Here is an 18,284-nt window from a genome sequence, read left to right on the forward strand (position 1 = left end):
TTTCAAGCCCCAAAGCACTTTGCAGCCAAATACGTTTGGAAAACTCTGCTATTCAGTGACTTACCAGATATAAAACTCGGTATGAATGTCCTGTCAGTTTGGCTACTTGTGTCAAGGAAGGGTATTTCCAGACGAGGATCTGGTTTTGTGAGTATCCATGTGTGCTCACCTGAGAGGGAGGAGGAACACAAGAAATTTCAAAACAAGAGCAGGAGGTCTAAGGATAATTGCTCTCCTGGGGTATGACTAGCACCCAGTTCCTGGATACATCTGAGTGTGGGAGGTACTGTTCTGGGTGGAATCTAAAGTCTACCACCTGATTTAATATTTCAGGGAACAGTTTAATAATTCATGTGTATTACTGATTTAAAGGCATCTGAATTATACTTTTTTGCTATCTTTCATAGTGCTGAGCACATCATAAACCAGGGGTTGACAATCCTTCTCAAGTGGCATGCAAGATCTTAAATGATTCATTCCCTTGAGAGCAGGAGGTGGAGAAAGAAGGTATGTGCCAGAACACATGTACTCAGGGAAAGTCCACAGGCATATGATTCAAGGGGATAGATGCAAAGAAATGAAGAGTTAGAAAGGCACCTCAGAGAGTACCTAGTCCAACCTGTACTTTAACAGGAAAACTACAACATTCCCAACAAATGGTCAGCCAGCTTCTGCCTACAAACCCTTCAGTGATGGGAAACCCACTATCTTTGGGCTCTACTTTTGAAGAATTCCAACTGTTAAGAGAGCTTTTGCTTACATCAAGGCCAAATCTCCTTCTACAACTTTTCTAAGTGTTGCCTCAAACTGCACCACACCGCGGCCTCCTCCCACCCCACAACTTACTGAACTCCAAGTTCCTGGAATTCATATGTCCCAGGAATCAGGGAGTGATGACACGTGTCCAGGAGGAGGGCAAGGATAACAGAGGTTTTCCTCTCCTCTCCAGTCTTGTCCTCCCAAATATACTCAGATCCTTCTGCAACCACCACCAAAACACCAATAAGAAATATCCCATGTGAATCTCTTTGGCACACACCCTACAGTTACCAAACCATGTGACAGTTGTTCAAAAGACACTAGATAGCTTTCTGGCTCTTACTAGTTCATTGGCGTGTTTGGACCAGGCCAGGTTGCACACTTGAGAACCAGTATCAATACACTGCAGAGGCTGTCCTGTAAGTGTGTTCCAGAAGCGGATGCAGCGATCAGCTGTTCCGCCACCTGATGCCAATAAGCCATGCTGGTGGGGAGACCAGGCGATTGCTTTCACAGCTGCCAGATGCTCGGTGTATTGTTGGACAGGACTTAAACTGGAGTGGTTCCAGACCAGAAGCTGAGGAAATAAGACAGAAGAGATGAAATCAACCTGTCAATCTAGGTTTTCTGGCCCATGAGGCTGGTAATTTCAAAACAATAAAGTAAATGATTCCTGAACCCCAACAGCTAGATCAGTCTTTGGTGGTCATCTCCTCTTTTACATATAGAGGAACTGAGGTCCAGCAGGGGAAATGACTTACCTAAGGTCATAAAGGAGTAACATTAGTGGACTGTGACTAGAACCATAGGTTCACAGGACTTGAGAGAGAAAAGGGGTTTTACAGATGATCTGGTCTAACCATCTCATTTGGCAGACGAGAAAATTCAAATCTATAGAGGTCAGGTTACATGCCCAAGGTCACACACATAGTAGGGAGCAGAGGCCAGATTCACTCCAAGGTCCTCTGACTCCAAATCCATTCAGACCATGTTATCTTTTCACAGATTCCTAGTCCCCTTAAACAAATGCCTTACAAGGCTGTGTGCCTGATTCTGTCAGAGAAGTCAGATTTCACATGTAAAAAAAAGACTGCAGGGAAAGGGAAATATTTAACTCAAGAGAAATAAACATTAACGGTAGAATTTCAGGTGTTGGTGAGAAAAGCAGATGTTGGGAAGGAGGGTAGCCAAAAATCACAACATCTAAAATCACCTATAAATCAATCAATCAATCAACAAGTATTTAGTTTAGCATTCAAAATGTATCAGGGACATATTGGGGCAGCTAGGTGGCACAGCGCATAGAGCTCTGGCCTTGGAGTCAGGAGGACTTGAGTTCAAATCCGGCCTCGACACATAACACTAGCAGTGTGACTGTGGGCAAGTCACTTAACTCCAACTGCTTCACACACAAAAAATATACATCAGGGGCTAGGGATTAAAAAAAAAAATGAAGCTGGCCCTGCCCTCAAGAAACTTACATTTTATCTGCAAGGCAAATGTATACATATAAATAGTATATATGAAATAAATACAAGGCAACTTAGAGAGAATGACATTAAATGCCAAACAGAAGAGTCTCTATTTGACACCAGAAGAAATAGGAAGCTACTAGAGCTTACTGAATAGGAAAATAACTGCATTAAACACCTGTGCTTTTGGTTGTTGTGTAGGTGTCAAGGATGGATTAGAGAAGGGAGAGACTAGATATTAGGAGGCTACTGCGATAGTTCAGGAAAGAGGTGACAAGGGCTTGAACTAAGGCTGTATCAGTAGAGAGATGGGGATGGATGTAAGAGATACTGTGCAGGTAGAATTTATAAGACTTGACATCCTCCTCCTCCTCATAGCTAACATTTATAAAGCACTGATTAAGTGTCAGGGACTTTACAATTGTTACTTCATTTGATTCTCACAACAGCTCTTAGAAGTAGGTGCTATTATTCCCATTTTACAGATGAGGAAACTAAGGCAATCATGATTAAATGACTTGCCCAGAGTCACTCAGCTAATAAATGTCTGAGGCTGGAACTGAACTCAAGTTTTCTTAAGTCCAGGCCCACCTCTCTGTCCACTGCACTACCTAGTTGCCTCCTGTGAGATGAAGGAGAGTGAAGAGTCGAAGATAACTCTTGAGATGTCAAAACTGGGTAACTGGAAAAGGATGGCAGTGTCCTCAAAAGAAAAAGGGATATTTGGAAAAGAAATAGATTGGGAGAAAGAACTTAGTTCTCTTTTTGACATGTGAAAATAGGAATTACTATCATAACATATTTTAGTAGTTTTAAAATTTTATTAACCTGTTTTTTCTTCAATTTGACAAGATTTTTGAGGGCGAAGAGTTGTAATAATGATGATGAGGATGATGAGAACTCACCTTCATCTATCACTTTAATATTGACAAAGTGCTTTCCTCAGACAACCTGGTTTTTTCCCTCCAATTTTTTTGGGGGGGGGTAAGGCAATTGGGGTTAAGTGACTTGCCCAGGGTCATACAGCTAGTAAGTGTTAAATGCTCAGACAACCTGTTAAACAGGCACACAAATATCCTCACTCCCACTTTAAGGGTAGAGAAACTAAGGCTCAGTGGGGTAAAGTAGTCCCACTGGAATTATGTGCCAGAGGCAGAATTCAAGCCAAAGTTGGCTGACTCCCATTCCTGTGCTTTTCCCACCCTACTCCATACCCTGCTGGGCCCAGGACAGTGATGGAGGGAACAGAGCAGATTTTCAATCACTTCTATACCATGTCACCTCAAATTATCCTTTGAGAGAGACAGGACTTGGTCTCCCTGGACCCCAGATGGAGAAGAAAAACCTAAGCAGCTGACAAATTGCATCATGGCAGAGCTGAGACTATAAGCAAAGATCAGAAACCTCCATTAGACTGCCAGGTGCTTGAGGAAGATACTGTTGTTTTTCAACTTTGCATTCCTAGCATGGAACAAGAACTTTGTACATTGTAGATGTTTAATAATAAACTGGTTAACTGAGACACATGACTTTACCCCTACTAATAAGAGGAGGAGGCCAAACAGTTCCACCATACCTTATTATCATTTCCACCTGATGCAAGAAGCTGGTGATCAGTGGACCACTTTAGCCCACACACCTCCTGCCGGTGACCTTGCAGCCGCCGTTCAGTCTGCACTGGGGGTGTTCGGATATCTCTCTGGAGAATCATTCTATCTCTGCTCCCAGAAGAAAGCTGGTCTGCATTCCAGGCCAATGCACCTAGGACAGAGAACCAATGACCTGAGAAAGTGTACAAGGCTGCCTCCAAGAAGTCAAACAGAGGCAGCCTTGACAAATAAGCAACTGCTCTATGAAGTCTTCTTTTCTGGAGAAGGCTAGAAACATGCAAAGCCTTCCTTGGAAAATGAAGTGGGTTGAAAATCCCTGTGTGCAAACTGCCAGACAAGAGAAATATTTTGACTCCTAGAATTCCAGGACTAGAAGGGACACTGGAGGTCACCAAATCTGTGTGCCTGTCTGATGGCTAAATCCTCTCCACACATCCTCAATAAATTGGTATCCAGTCAACAACTATTTATTAAGTGACTGTTATGTGTCGAGCACTGGGACACAAATGCAATGAAAAGTCCCTGCCCTCAAGGAATTCAAAGTCTATAGCCATGTACATATACAGACAACATGTCCATACAAAGGCAAACACAAGGCTTTGTGTAGAAGGGAGCACTTGAGACGAGCAGCTGAACTCACCCTTCAAATTATGAAGAACTCACTTCAAAAAAATTATACATATATATTATTTTGTGCCTTCTTCTGTAACTCTGGCTGATCATCATACTGATCAGAATTCCCAATTCATTCAAAAGTTTATGTCTTCACCATACTGTTGGTGTTTGTATAAACACTGTTTACACGGTTTTGTATAGTTGTTTTTCTGGTTTTGCTCACCTTATTTGGTCTCAGTTCATACAAGTCTTCCCAGGTTTCTCTGAAACTATCCCTTTCATTCTCTCTCTAAAGTACAATAGTATTCCATCACACTTATATACCATACATTATTCAGCCATTCTCCAATTTATGAGCACCCTCCCTCAGATTCCCATACTTTGCTATTTCAAAAAAAAAATTTTTTTGTGTGTATGTATATATGTACATCTGTGTGCATATGTTTATTATGTGTATATGTGTATGTATGTGTATAAAATGAATTTTCATATACCCTTGGGATGTGTTTTGCTTAGGACTAATCCCTCCCCCTTTCTCCTCGTTTCCTATTTCCTTGTTGAGTGAAATGTATTTTTGTACCAAACTTTGTGTACATTCTTTCTTCCTTTGAACAGTTTAGATGAGAGTAAAGTTCAAATGTCAGCCATTCTCTCCAAAGCTCTTCTCTTTATTTGTGTAGATGTTTACTTGGGCACCCTGATTATGTGGGAAAAATTTTCCTAACCTTCTTTTCTTTCCCCACCTAGTGTATTCCTCTTTTCCTCCCTTTCCATTCTTTTTTTAAGATCATTAAGACATAAGAGAACCACTTCCAGGCCTTGTCTAAGTAGACTCCTGTGATCTCTAATGATGACAGGGTCCAGAAGAGAAAGACCTATCAACTTCCCATATTAGAACATAAACAGTTTATCTGAAATTGATTAATCAAATCCTTCTTTTCTTCTCGTGGAGCTTTGGTGATATAAAAAGTGAAGCCCTTTGTTCCTTCCTTTAGGAAATTTAGGTTGGGCTCATGTTGCTGGATATTAACATGGTTTCCAATCTATGAAGTGATTTATCTGTTTAGGTAATCTCCCTCCCCCCGGGACAAATTAAGGTTCCTTCTCTGTTATCTTCTTCATTGTTGTCCCTTATTATTGTTCATTCATGTTTACCTTTTTATGTTTGTATTAATTCGTGTGTTTGAATTTCCAAATTTCTACACAGTGAGGTCTTTGTCTCATGGAGTTATTATCTTTTATAAGGTCCATTCTAATTTTTCAGGGAGCTTGTTGCTTGGTTAAGGTTTTGTACCTCTTGTACTAAGCTGTCAATTCTCTTTACAATTTTTTTCTTCCATAGCTGTCATTTCTTTTACAATTTTTTTTCCCCTTCAGGACTTGCATTTCATTGACAAAAACCTTTTCTACTCTCCCTCTCTCTTTTTTTTAAAAACACTTGTTTCACATCTTCCAGGAATTCTGGCTGAATTTGTGCCCAAGCTGTGTTTTTCTTTGAGGCTTTGCTAGATGTTTGGTAACCATTTTCTTCTTCTGGGTTTGTGTACTGAGCATCCCTGCCACCATTAACAACTCTTTATGGTGAGATTTTTTTGTTTGCTTCTTTTTTCTTCCAGCCCAATTCCTGACTCTGGACTTCATGCACTTCTGTAGGGAAAACCTGGGTTGGTCCAGTTGCTTTCTTTGGTTAATGAATGCTGTGCTGTTCTAAGATTTCAGGATAGCTCAGCCTGGGGACCTGGAAGCTTTCAATGCTCCCAAAATTGTCTGATCCAAGGCACAGTCTGAACACTGCCCTCCTGGTTTGAACTGTGCAAGTTCTTGACCTTGGTTTGGATCTGAACAAGAGTAGATTATTGCTGAACTCAGTCACTGTCAGCTAGCTAGGAAGCCCAGCTGGTTCAGAGTTACAAAAGTGTAGGTTCCCCTTTGATCTGTGATTTCTACATTAGTAGGTCTGTGATTTCCACCTTAGCCATTCTTCTGTAGACTTCAAACTGGGATGAAGGCTGGAAATGATACTCCACTCTGCTCCTGGAATCTGAGCCACACTTTCATTGTTTGATTCTGAACTTGCTCCTACCTATACATAGTGCCTAGGGCCTTGGGGGGGATAAAGGGAAAAGGTCCTTTTGTCAATGCCCTTCGGATCTGTGACTCAGAATTGGGTAGTGGGCAACAAAGCTGCCAGTTTGCACTTGTCCTTCTTGTGGGGTCCCAGTATAGGTCTGGTACCCCTTTTTATCTCAATTCAGATTCTCCTTGGATGTTAGAATGCTTCACATGCCAGTATCCTTTGCTCTGGGCCTTGTTCACAGTGACTGCAGAATTCTCTCTGTCTCCCTATGCCAACCCAGGCTAGAAAAATGACTCACTCATACTTTTTCTTAGCTATTCCCATCAGGATTCAGTCTGGTGCATTTTCTAGATCTAGATATTTGGAGGAGGTTTTGTTTTTTTTGGGGGGGGTGGAGAAAGAGTTCCTCACTGAACTGTTTCTTGCTATTCTGACATCTTGGCTCCCTGGGAACTCACTTCCTTGATAAGGTGGTGAAGTGCAAAGAATGCTCTATTTGGAATCAGAGGACTTAAGTTCAAACCTTTTTTCACTTATAATCTGTGTAACTTTGGTCAAATCATTTAAGCTCTCTAAACCTGTTTTCTTATTTATAAAGTGATGAGTCTGTGCTAGAAAGGCTTCTACAGTCACTCCAGGCTTTTACATCTAGGGTCCTATGATTGAGCTCACAAGGCAGTCTGTTCTAGTAATGGTCATGTTTGATTATTAGGAAGTTATTTCTTATATTGACTGAATTTCCACCCAGCTGTTCACACAGAACCAATCTCCTCTCTCTTCCACAAAACAGCTTTTCAGATACTTGAGGACAATAGTCATGTCTCCCTGTATCTCTCTTCTCTAAGTTTCTTCAAATGATCCTTGTATGACATGGTTTGGAGGACATGCAAAATCATGATGGCTGTGAAACCACCCCGCTCACAGAAAGAAGTCTCAGGAAACACAAATGCACTTTCTAGATAGCCTTCAGATGAAGATAAGTCAACATATGTATTAACCTTTGTTGATTTAACGAAACCCTTCTTCCCTGTTTCCAGTTCTTAGACTTCCAAATCATCCTGGAATTTCCCTCATTTCCTGGGGCCCCCTCATCCTGGAACATCCAATCACCCTTATGGATTGTCTCAACATGGAACATCTGTCCCTCTCCTCCCACTGGTGATGTCCTCCTGGAGCTTCCATGTTGTGGAAGGGCCCTGGGCTAATCTTTTATTTTCTTTCGGCTCTGTTCCTGGCTTCTGGATCTCAAAACTATACCTTCACACTATCCCCTCCACAATCTTTCAAGCTCCCTTTAATGTACTGTCTTCTCTCATTAGAATGTATGCTCTGTGAGTGCAAGAACTATCTTTCTTTTTGTTAATATTTGTATTTCTAGCTCTTGGCAGTGCCTGGCACATAATAACTGCTAAATGGAACAATCCTTAATAAACAAACAAACAAATAAAACAATCATTTCATCTTCCTGATGGAGCTTTGGTAAATTAAAAAGTGAAGCCCTCTGTTTCTCCCTTCATGAAATTTAAGCTAGGCTCACACTGCCAGATATTAACATGGCTTCCAACTTATGGGGTGAAATCCCAGTTTAGGTATTTAGGCAATCTCCCCCCACCCTCCTTCCAGGCAAGTAAAGGTGTCTCCTGTTACCTTTGTTGCTATTTCTTACCAACTCTGGCTGTGTGCCCTTCCAGCATGGACAGTTTCTTCCCTGCTGCTGCATCCCAGATCTGTACAAAGCCTTTATGTGTGCCAACTGCTACCAAGTTCCCCTAAATCAGCAAAAGATATACACACAGAATGATTTGAGAGGGAAGGGAAAAGAAAGATGCAGAAAAGGGAGAGATGTCCAAAGAGTAATTTAGTTCTCTCCAAGACTTTAATAAATGCTTTTTCAGATTAGCCTAGCAGCAGGCTCTGAGAGGGAAAAGATATTTTTTCATTTTTCAGCATAAAACTTGCTCCTTTTCATTATCATGAATGCCTGTTCTGTTCTGCCTTTACCAGCTTTGATCCAGGAGCAAGATACTTCATGAATCCTTTAGGGGGAGAAGGAAGGAGAGATAGAGTGAGGGATCACCTTTCAAAAGTGGAATACCAAGGCTCCTGCTGACAAGCTGAGAAGAGGAAGGGAAGTTCTGCTAACTCTTAGAAGGGCACACAGTGCTCTGAAGAAGCTAATTCCTAATTTTCACAAGTGTAAGGGGTACTAAAAATGTTCCTGTTTATTGTCTTTGGCCCACACACAACAGGCTATTAATCTTCTTTTTTTTTTTTGTTAGGCAATGGGGTTAAGCGACTTGCCCAGGGTCACACAGCTAGTAGGTATCAGGTGTCTGAGGTTGGATTTGAACTCAGGTCCTCCTGAATCCAGGGCTGGTGCTCTATCCACTGTGCCACCTAGCTGCCCCGGCTATTAATAAAGGATTTTATGTCATTACTGATAATAACATGAATCTTAGTAAAAGATGCTAAAAAAGTGCAAGGAAAATGATTATGAATAATTACAATACACAAACACTATGTTGGCAATAGGTTCACTTAGAAAGTAATCTTACAATCACATTTTAGATACTTACATAAGAGAAAACTGAGGCGCACAGAAGGTAAATTATTAGCCTAAGGTCATACAAGCAGTAAATGGCAGACCTGGGATTCAAATTCAGGTCTTTTGATTTCAAATTCAATGCTCTTTCAAAATTTCTATTGACATCTCAAGGCTATCATGGGGAAAATGCTTTGTAAACTATAAAGAGCTTGTGGGATATTTTTTTTCCCCCACTACACCACACCACTTCAGAGACTTCCTCTGTTAAAGAAGACTCTTCTAGCTGCTGCTATTCAAGAAAGAACAACAACAAGTTCTTTAAAAATCCCACGCATGGAACAGATATTGAGGTTCGTTGTTGTCGTTCAGTCATTTCAGTTGTGTCCAGCTTTTTCTGACCCTATTTGGGGTTTCCTTGGCAGAGATACTGGAGTGGTTTGCCATTTCCTTCTCCAACTCACTTTACAGATGAGGAAACTGAGGCAAACAGGGTTAAGTGACTTGCCCAGGTTCACAAAGCTAGGAAGTGTCTGAGGCCAGATTTGAACTCAGGAAGATGAGCCTTCCTGACTTTAGGCCCAGCACTCCATCCACTATGCCACCCATATGTTCTATTAGGGCAAAGTCATTAGCTTTTAAGTGTCTCAATAACCCTTTTCAAGTTTTCAGAGCAGACAGAGTATCAGTTGAGTGCTAGCAAAACAATGTTAGCCCTAACCCACGCTATAGTACTCATAAGAAACACATTGTACCGACCCGTTCAGACCAGCCCACAGAAGTCACGGAATCTCCTTCCACAGACAGGTCACATAGCCTGGTTACCTGCAAAAAAGCAAACATTAACAATACTGAGGTACACATCTCCTCATGCTCTAAGGTCCAACTCAAGTCTTCTCTACTCCATGTAGCTACTGACCCCACCTATCTCTGCTTAGCTGTCTCTCCTCCCCAGAGGTACCGATGGGCTCCAGCCGGGCAGTCTTCTCACAGTCCCTTGCGCAGCAGGCTCATTTCTGCTTCCAAAGCTTTTCTAATTCCACTTCCTCCCAACTGGAATGTCCTTAGTTTTCTCTCTTATCTGAGTCTGATGCAGCTGTCAAGATTCACCTCAAGTCCTACCCTCTCCATGAAGCTTGTCTGAATCCTCCATTCCTCACTGGTCTGTCACCTTATCAGAATTCCTGTTACACTGTCAATATCATACAATTTAGCACTTAGTAATATCTGACGTTTAAGATTTACAAAACACTTTACATATACTATCTCATTTGATCCTCAACCTTGAGGGCAGGTATGAACAAGTTATTATTCTTCTCATTTTACAGATGAAAGAAATGAATTACAGAGAGGTCAAACACTGTGCTCCGGGTGACACAGTCAGTGTCAGTTAGGATTTGAATCCAAGGCTACTGACTCCAAGTCCTGTGTTCTTTCTGTTATAGCATAATGCAGTTCCCAGGACTGTAATGTGAACATAGAAGAGATTCAATAAAAGCAGAACTGATAGATGGAGAAGCAAAAAAGGATCATGACCACTAACCAGACTTATCTGTCCTCATGAATACTGAGATCAGGCCTCATGATGAACACAGAGCAGTCAGGGCTACTACTGTGGGCAGATGGGTTGGAAGCTCAGCCAGTCTGATAGACTGCCTTGGGTGAAGGGATTAGGGCACTGTGAAAGGCACACTTAGCAAAAAGATCCAATGGAACCTCCAAGATTTTAAAAAAATTTAATACTTAAAATAACATGTAAACTTTAAGACTGAAAAGCTGGAATAGAAGGGGTAGCTCTGCACAAAAAGCTAGGATCCTAAAAGCCCTGAACATTTCTTGGGTCTTTCCTTAACAAGCAAACACTTAAACAGTACAATATTGAACCTAGAACAATTAGAAGTGTGCTTTATAAACCTTAAAATGCTATAAATATGTAAGCTATTGACTTGCTTATATCTCATGCCATCAGCTTTGAGGTCTCCAACAGTCTAATAAAATCTAAGATACTGAAGTCCTTTCTAGCTCAAACACTTTATGTTCTAAGGTCCCTTTCAGCATTAAAGTTCTATGTTCAAGAACAAAGGTGTCTTCCATTTCAACTATCTAAGTTGTGTGTTCTACAGTCTCTTCTAGCACTAATAATCTACTTTCTATAAATGTTTACTTTTGCTATTATATCTCTCTCAGTTCTAATAATTTTAAGGGACCTTTCAGCAATATTTTTATTATACGACCTAAGATCTCATCCAACTGTAACATTTGATGTGCCAAAGTTCTACAGAGAGCAGAAAAGCACATTAATTTATTTGCTTTTAAAAAATACATAAAACCACTTGAGAATCTTTTGCGGCTACTTAAGGTAGAACAGAACCGTTCCCTCTTGCCCACTGACTCCACCCTCCCACCCTTATTCTGAAAGGCTCATCATCCATACCTGGCTGGTACATGCACTCCATAGGTAAACACAAGTGCCCAGGCCAACACTTAGGACGTTGAGGGAAGACCAGTCTACTAGATTCAGGTAGAAGTCATCTTGGAGCTCAGGGGCATCAAGGACTTTGAAAGGGATTTTGGAAATTTTTCTGGTAGGTTTCCGTGGAGATCTTAATAACTTCTGGCTATTTATCAAAAAAGAAAAAGATTATATGGATAGATAGATATGTGAGTGTGTGTGTCTGTGTGTCTACACAGAGAAAAATTTCATATCACACATTTGCCACTAGAAACAGTACCTTTCAATGGTAATGACCAATAAGGATTGATGACGAAGAAAAGACCCCTTTTCCTTTCAGTCTTCATGTACACAGAAAAGCAAGTCTTTAATTCAAACACTTATTTAGGGATTACTATTAAATTCAGTTCATAGGATATGAGGTTGAAAAGGCCATTAAAAATGATTTACTCTAAATTCAGAGAAACATGAGAAGATTGGTATAAAATGACAGAGTTTGAAGAAAGCAGAACCAAAAGAACAATAGACGTGACTACAATGATGTGATCACTTTTATGTTCGGATTTTCATAATTTTTTTTTAACTTTTTTTTTTATTATTACATAGGAACATTCAACTGGGGGGGGGGATAATTTTGTTTAAAAGAAAAGGCATAAAGAAAAGTTATTGGGGTAAAACCCTAATCTTAATTCCCTCATCATTTTACATTTTGGCAAAGTACGGCTCAGAGAGAACTGACTTGCCCAATATCATACCTGAAGTAAATGGCAGAACTGGGATTCAAACCCAGGTCTTTTAATTTTGAATTCATAGTTCTTTGAATAACACGCTGGCTTCATAATTCAATTCAATTTATTTCAATGTACATTTATTAGGTGCTCTTCAGAGCTTCATGCTGGCCACTGGGGACACAAAGCTGATTTTTTGTCACTATGGCATGGAGTGACCCCAGTTCTTGAAGTCTGGGCCAACAGGGCACAAACACTATCAGGTTCTAGAAGTTCCATAGATAACAAATGTAGTCTCACTAATGTTCTGCTGTCCAATTAAGTAGAGAAAGGCCTATCATGCATCAGAAGGTTGAAATAAGGTAACAACATGGCAACAACCCATGAAACAAAGAAAAATGCAAAATTATCTTCATAACTCTGGGGCCCCTTTTGTTTCTGCTGTGATAGCAGCAGAAAAGCAGGAAAAGACGTGGAACACACTAAGAATCCTGCAAACATCAATAAGCCACTGATTCACTAGATGTGAGATCTTTTGTCCATTGACAAGAAGTACCAGCATACGATTAAAGAAAATGAATGCTGTCAGTTCTGATATTCTCATTCTAAGTCCACTTAGAAGGCAGAAATGGGTTGCAGGTAGCTGACAGGATGACTCATAGGCTCCCCACTGGCAGAGCTATGGAAATGTCATTACACATTACATTTAATCATCTCAATCTATGAGAAAGCATTGTGCTAAGTTCTGGGGACACTAAGACAAATGAAAAACCGTCCCTATCCTTAAGAAGCTTACATTCCAATGGGCAAGCCAACATGAACTCAAAGAAGTGAGAAGGGAGTTCACTTCAGGCATGAGGAATAGTCAGGGCAAAGGCATAGAGAAAGAAGATGGGAGTGTTGTGGGGAAGGAACAGGAAGAAGGCCAGCGTTGGCTAGACTGTAGAGTGAGTGGAGAGAAATAACAGATAATCAGGCTGGAAAGCTATGATGGAGTTAGGCTTCAAAAAGTTTGTAGCACTCAAAATAAACAATCGCAAAAAGAGAATCATGAAGATAACTGTGGTTCATGTGTCAATATTTATTACAGAGAAAAAAGTAAAGAAATTCTATAAAGGCCTGAGATTTTCCAAACAAAATCAACATATTCTTTTACTATTCAACCTGCAGCTGAACCCTTCTGTTAGTCAGTCAACGAACATTTATTAAGTCTCTACTATATGCCAGACACTAAGCTAGGTACTGGGGATACAATAAAAGCAAAAGACAATCCCTGCTCTCAAGGAGTTCACTGTCTAATCAGGGAGCAAATAACTACATAAAACAAGATACAGACAAGATAAACTGGAAACAATTAAGGGAAGGAAGGCACTGGCATGAAGGGGAATCCGGAAAGGCTTCCGGTAGAAGATAAGTTTTAGCTAGGAAGCCAGGAAGAGGAGTTGAGGAGGGAAAGTATTCCAAACATGAAGAACAGCCAAAATGCACGCCTCCAGTTGGGAGATGGGAGTGTCATGTTTGTGAAACAAGGAGGCCAATGTAACTGTACAGCAGAGTATTCAGTGGGGGAGTAAGATGTAAGACTAGGAAAGTAGGAAGGGACCAGGTTCTGAAGGGCTTTGAATGGCAGAGGATTTCTATTTGATCTTAGAGGTGACTGGGGGCCACTGGAATTGACTGAGGAGGGGAGTGAGATGGTCAGACTTGAGCTTCAGGAAAATCACTGATGGCTGAGCAGAGGATGGATGAGAGTGGGAAGAAATCTGTGGCCCAGAGATCAACCAGCAGGCTATAGTCCAGGCATGAGGTGATGAGGGGCCTGTACCAGGGTAGTGTCAGTGTCAGAAGAAGGGAGCATATATGAGAATATTACATAAATAAAATCAATAAACCTCGGCAAGATATTGGGGGTGTGTGTGTGTGTGTGTGTGTGTGAGAAAGTGAAGAGTTAAGAACTGTATGTAGATTACAAACCTAGGTGATTAGGGGAAAGGTAGTACCCTCAGTTATAACAGGGGAAGTCAGGAAGAGGGGAGGTCTTGATGGAGAAAGATAGTTCAATTTTGGACATGCTGAGTTTAAGATGTAGATTGGACAACCAGTTCAAAATGTCTAGTGAGAGGGGCAGCTAGGTGACACAGTGGATAGAGCACCAGCCTTGAAATCAGGAGGACCTGAGTTCAAATCCAGCCTCAGACCAAACACTTGATACTTACTAGCTGTGTGACCCTGGGCAAGTCACTTAACCCAAAATGCCTAAAAAAAGTAAAAACAAAACAAAACAAAAAAAAAACCCCAAAATGTCTAGTGAGACGCTAACTGGAGGCAGTAGAGAGGTTAGAGCTGGGTAAGTAAATTTGAGAATCATCAGAAAAGAGATAATTCAATCCACAGGAACTGACAAAATCACCAAGTGAATTGTATGGTGGGAGAAGAGAAAGCCCAGGAGAGTGCCTCAGGGGACCCCTCACCACCACCATCAGTGGGAGTTATCTGAAGAGGATCCAGTAGAGGAGACTGAAAAGGAGTGTTCAGGTAGGTAGGAGGAGAACCAGGAGAGAATAGCATCACAAAAGCCGAGAGTATGAAAGAGGATGATCAACAGTGTCAAAGGTTGCAGAGGTCAAAACGAGTGAAGACTGAGAAAAAAAAGGGCACAAGATTTAGCAATTAAGAGATGATTAGTAACTTTAGAGAGTGCACTTTCAGTTGAATGATGAGGTCTGAAGCCAGACTGCAAAGTTAAGAAGAGAGAGAAAAGAAAGTAGAGGCACTTAGGGTAGCCAGAATTCTCAGAGGTAAGCCACCAAAGGGAGGAGAGATATAGGATGACAGCTAGCAGGGACACAGATCAAGTGAGGGTTTGTTTGCTTGTTTTTTTGCAGATGGGGGAGACATAGGCATGTTTTAGGCAGCAGGGAAGCAGCTAGCAGACAGGGAGAGACTAAAGACAAGTGATAATGGGAATGACAGAGGGGGCAATCTGTTGGAGAAGACAGGCTGGAATGGGATCACTTGTGCATGTAAAGTGGTCTGCCTTGGCAAGAAGGACTACCTCACTGTGTGAGACAGAAGTGAAGGAAGAGATGGTGTAGAAGGCATCTGAGTGATGTGAAATGAGGAGAGGAGAAGGTGGCTTTAAATTTTTCAGTGAAATATGAGGCAAGGTTCTCAGCTGAGAGAGTGGGGAAAGGGGGAACCATCCATGGAAATTTTGAGGAGAGATGAAATGATTTGGAAAAGTCGCTGTGGGAGTTAATTACAGAGGTGTAAAAGGATTGCCACGTGGCACTGAGGGCCCAGTTAAGTTTAACATAAATTTGTAGTGGGCCCAGTCAGCATGGTTTTCATGTGTGTCATCACCCACAATTTGAATGTGAGCTCCTTGAGGGAAGGGACTATCTTGCTTTTCTATTTATAGACCCAGTGCCTGGCACTCTGCTAAGTGAGCATTTAAATGCTTTCTCATCATAAAAGCTTCAAGTACGACCTATTCAAATAAATTGTTGACATTGAAAAATTGATAAAGGTAAATACGCTAATTCTGATTACCACTATTTTTAAAGCAGTTTAATCAATAGAAAGTAGTCATTACAACAAAAAAACTATGAGTTACAGACAGGAAATATTTGATCCTCAATGCCAACCATAAAGACAGAGAAGCCAAGACCAATTTAGAATATAAACTCATTAGAAGACTATTTAGAATACTATTATTTCAAAAATAGGGAAAGGCAGTGAAGAAAAATCAAACCAGCAGAAAGCTTAAGATGAGACCCAACTAAGTCAGATCATCTCAAAAGTATTTAATTTAAACCAGGATGTGAAGAATAAGATGCAAAACAGAACAGATTTGTCAGCTGTAACTACAGTGCTCTACGATCATTAACAATGACTGGAAGCATCACATTTTGCCTCTAACATTTGATTAAATATGTGAGGTGATAGAACTACACTTGAGAAAACAAAGACAAAAGAACAGCTAATTCCTAACAGAACAGAATAGAATAAAACCCTGATCTAGGTGACAACTTATGAAGTATTAAGGAGATAATCTTCAAGATATCTCAAAGGAGAATGAATCATGAACTGGCCCCCCCAAAAAGGGCAATAAAGAGGATGAACATTAGCATTTAACGTGCCATCTCTATCTCATTTCTATAAAATTTATTCATGTATCATTGAAGAAAACATGTTGAAGGAACAGGTAGCTTCTGCAAATGATTTTCTTCAATTGACCATACCTTTACAGTCACACAGCAGACTGACTTGTAGGAGATATATATGCTACTGCTTGCTTTTTGCTTATTAAAACAAACAAACAAAACAAACAAAAATATCCCAGACCCCACAAAATGACTTAATACAACAAAGTGTTCTTTTAGGAGGTATAAAAGGAATGTGTGGAATTTATTAAATACTTTAAAGCAGTATGAAACAGAGATTCATAGTTTTCCTATCACTGCTGGGGACCCTCTAATAGTTCTCTTTTGTCTATTGTTCAAGTCTAAATATTTCAGCCTGGCATTTAAGGCTCTTTGTATATGTATAGTCATCAGCAAACCAGTCCGTGGAATTTGGCCCTTCTGCCTAGACCCCAGGCATCACTTGCGGAATGCCTGTGGGGTGACTGATAACCTTATTCTTTGGATGCAGAATCAGACTGTACCTTTTGTTGCTGACTGGGGACAAAGAATATGGAGAGACTTCATTGCCATCATCAGGACTTGAACGCTTGGTGCTCAGGGAGTACTGAAGAAGGAAATTTGAAATTAGAGAAGGAAAATATACACCCAAAAACTACCAAGTCTTATAGATCTGGAAGATAATCAAACAAACAAAACTACAAAAGAGAAACGAAGCAAAAAGAAACTTTAAGTCCATTTCATAGAAACTATGCTATAGATGACAAACACCCCAGCTGTTTTCAATTACTGTCAATGTAATGTAATTGAATGTAAGCATCTCGAAATCAGAAAAAGTGTTCCTATACACATCCTATAACATACAATATTAGATGATGGCAATGCTATAACAGACCTTTAGAACTACCTAATAAAGGAGATCTTTACAGCTCTCCCCCCATATTCTAACTAACCCACTAATTTTGCAAAGCAGGACACCGACCAGCACCAAGTCATCACCTTCAGGTCTGTCAGAAGGGCAGGGAAAGAAGAAAATCCCAGAGAGGCGTGACATGACTGTGGAATATCAAGCCTCCTACCATAAGAGGTGTGCTACAGTAAAAAGGGCATTGGCTTGACAGTTCAAGACTTGAATGCTATTCCTGGCTATGCCACCAACCTATCATGTGACCATTTGCAAGTCACTTCCCCTGTCTGGGCCTCAGTGACTCCACATACAAAACTAAGTAACCGAACTGGATGATTTCAAAGGTTCCTCCTTCTAGCTCTAACATTCTATATTCTGTGACTGCAAGCAACTTTGATGCAAGAAAAGCATGCCTATATGCACTGAAGAAGAAGAGTTGGAAGTGATGCCTTTTTATTTGCTTAAGTCCGCTTCATTCCCATGGAGACCACAGAAGATGGTGATGTCTTCTTTATGAGACACAGCTGCTACATACACTCAAGATCATCACCGTCACTTTCTAGCTATGAAAGAGTTGAATGGGGTAGGGATACAAGGAGTAAGGTTTACTGTGTCCTTCTCAGGCTCAAGAATCTTCACTGATTCCCCATTAACTAGCCTTTTAGGAAACCCCCAAACTCTTCACCTAGGCTTTAACCCTCAAACCCCTACAATCTGGTTCCAATGTGCTTTTTCAGCCATATCTCACATTCGACATCTGAATGAAACTGGACTTGTAGCTACTCTTCAAACCCGACATTCTATCTCTCTACCTCTGCATTTGCAGAAGTTATCTGCCTAGAATACACTGCCTCTCAGAGTCCTTTTCTTCCTTCCAGGCCTCATGAACTTAAGTGCCACTTTTGCAAAGTTTTCCCTGATCTCCCATAATTGTTGATTTGCACTCTCCCCACCTTTCTCCACCCTGCCCCCTGCCC

General features: G+C 40.8%; 1 protein-coding gene across 2 annotated transcripts in view; it reads right to left on the reverse strand.

Moving 5' to 3' along the window:
* FZR1 (fizzy and cell division cycle 20 related 1) overlaps window positions 1-18,284 on the reverse strand; it is a 100,614-nt gene that overhangs the window by 13,236 nt on the left and 69,094 nt on the right. For both annotated transcript variants that reach the window (XM_027851104.1, XM_027851103.1), the window contains exons 6-12: window positions 16,925-17,007; window positions 11,510-11,693; window positions 9,835-9,900; window positions 8,200-8,302; window positions 3,808-3,992; window positions 1,103-1,336; window positions 65-169 (exon numbers count right to left, since the gene is read on the reverse strand). In XM_027851104.1, coding sequence (XP_027706905.1) covers window positions 65-169; window positions 1,103-1,336; window positions 3,808-3,992; window positions 8,200-8,302; window positions 9,835-9,900; window positions 11,510-11,693; window positions 16,925-17,007 — 960 coding nt within the window. The remainder of the gene's footprint in view (window positions 1-64; window positions 170-1,102; window positions 1,337-3,807; window positions 3,993-8,199; window positions 8,303-9,834; window positions 9,901-11,509; window positions 11,694-16,924; window positions 17,008-18,284) is intronic.

This window comes from Vombatus ursinus, unplaced genomic scaffold (assembly GCF_900497805.2).
Source record: "Vombatus ursinus unplaced genomic scaffold, bare-nosed wombat genome assembly UNPS02009173.1, whole genome shotgun sequence".
NCBI lineage: Eukaryota > Metazoa > Chordata > Mammalia > Diprotodontia > Vombatidae > Vombatus > Vombatus ursinus.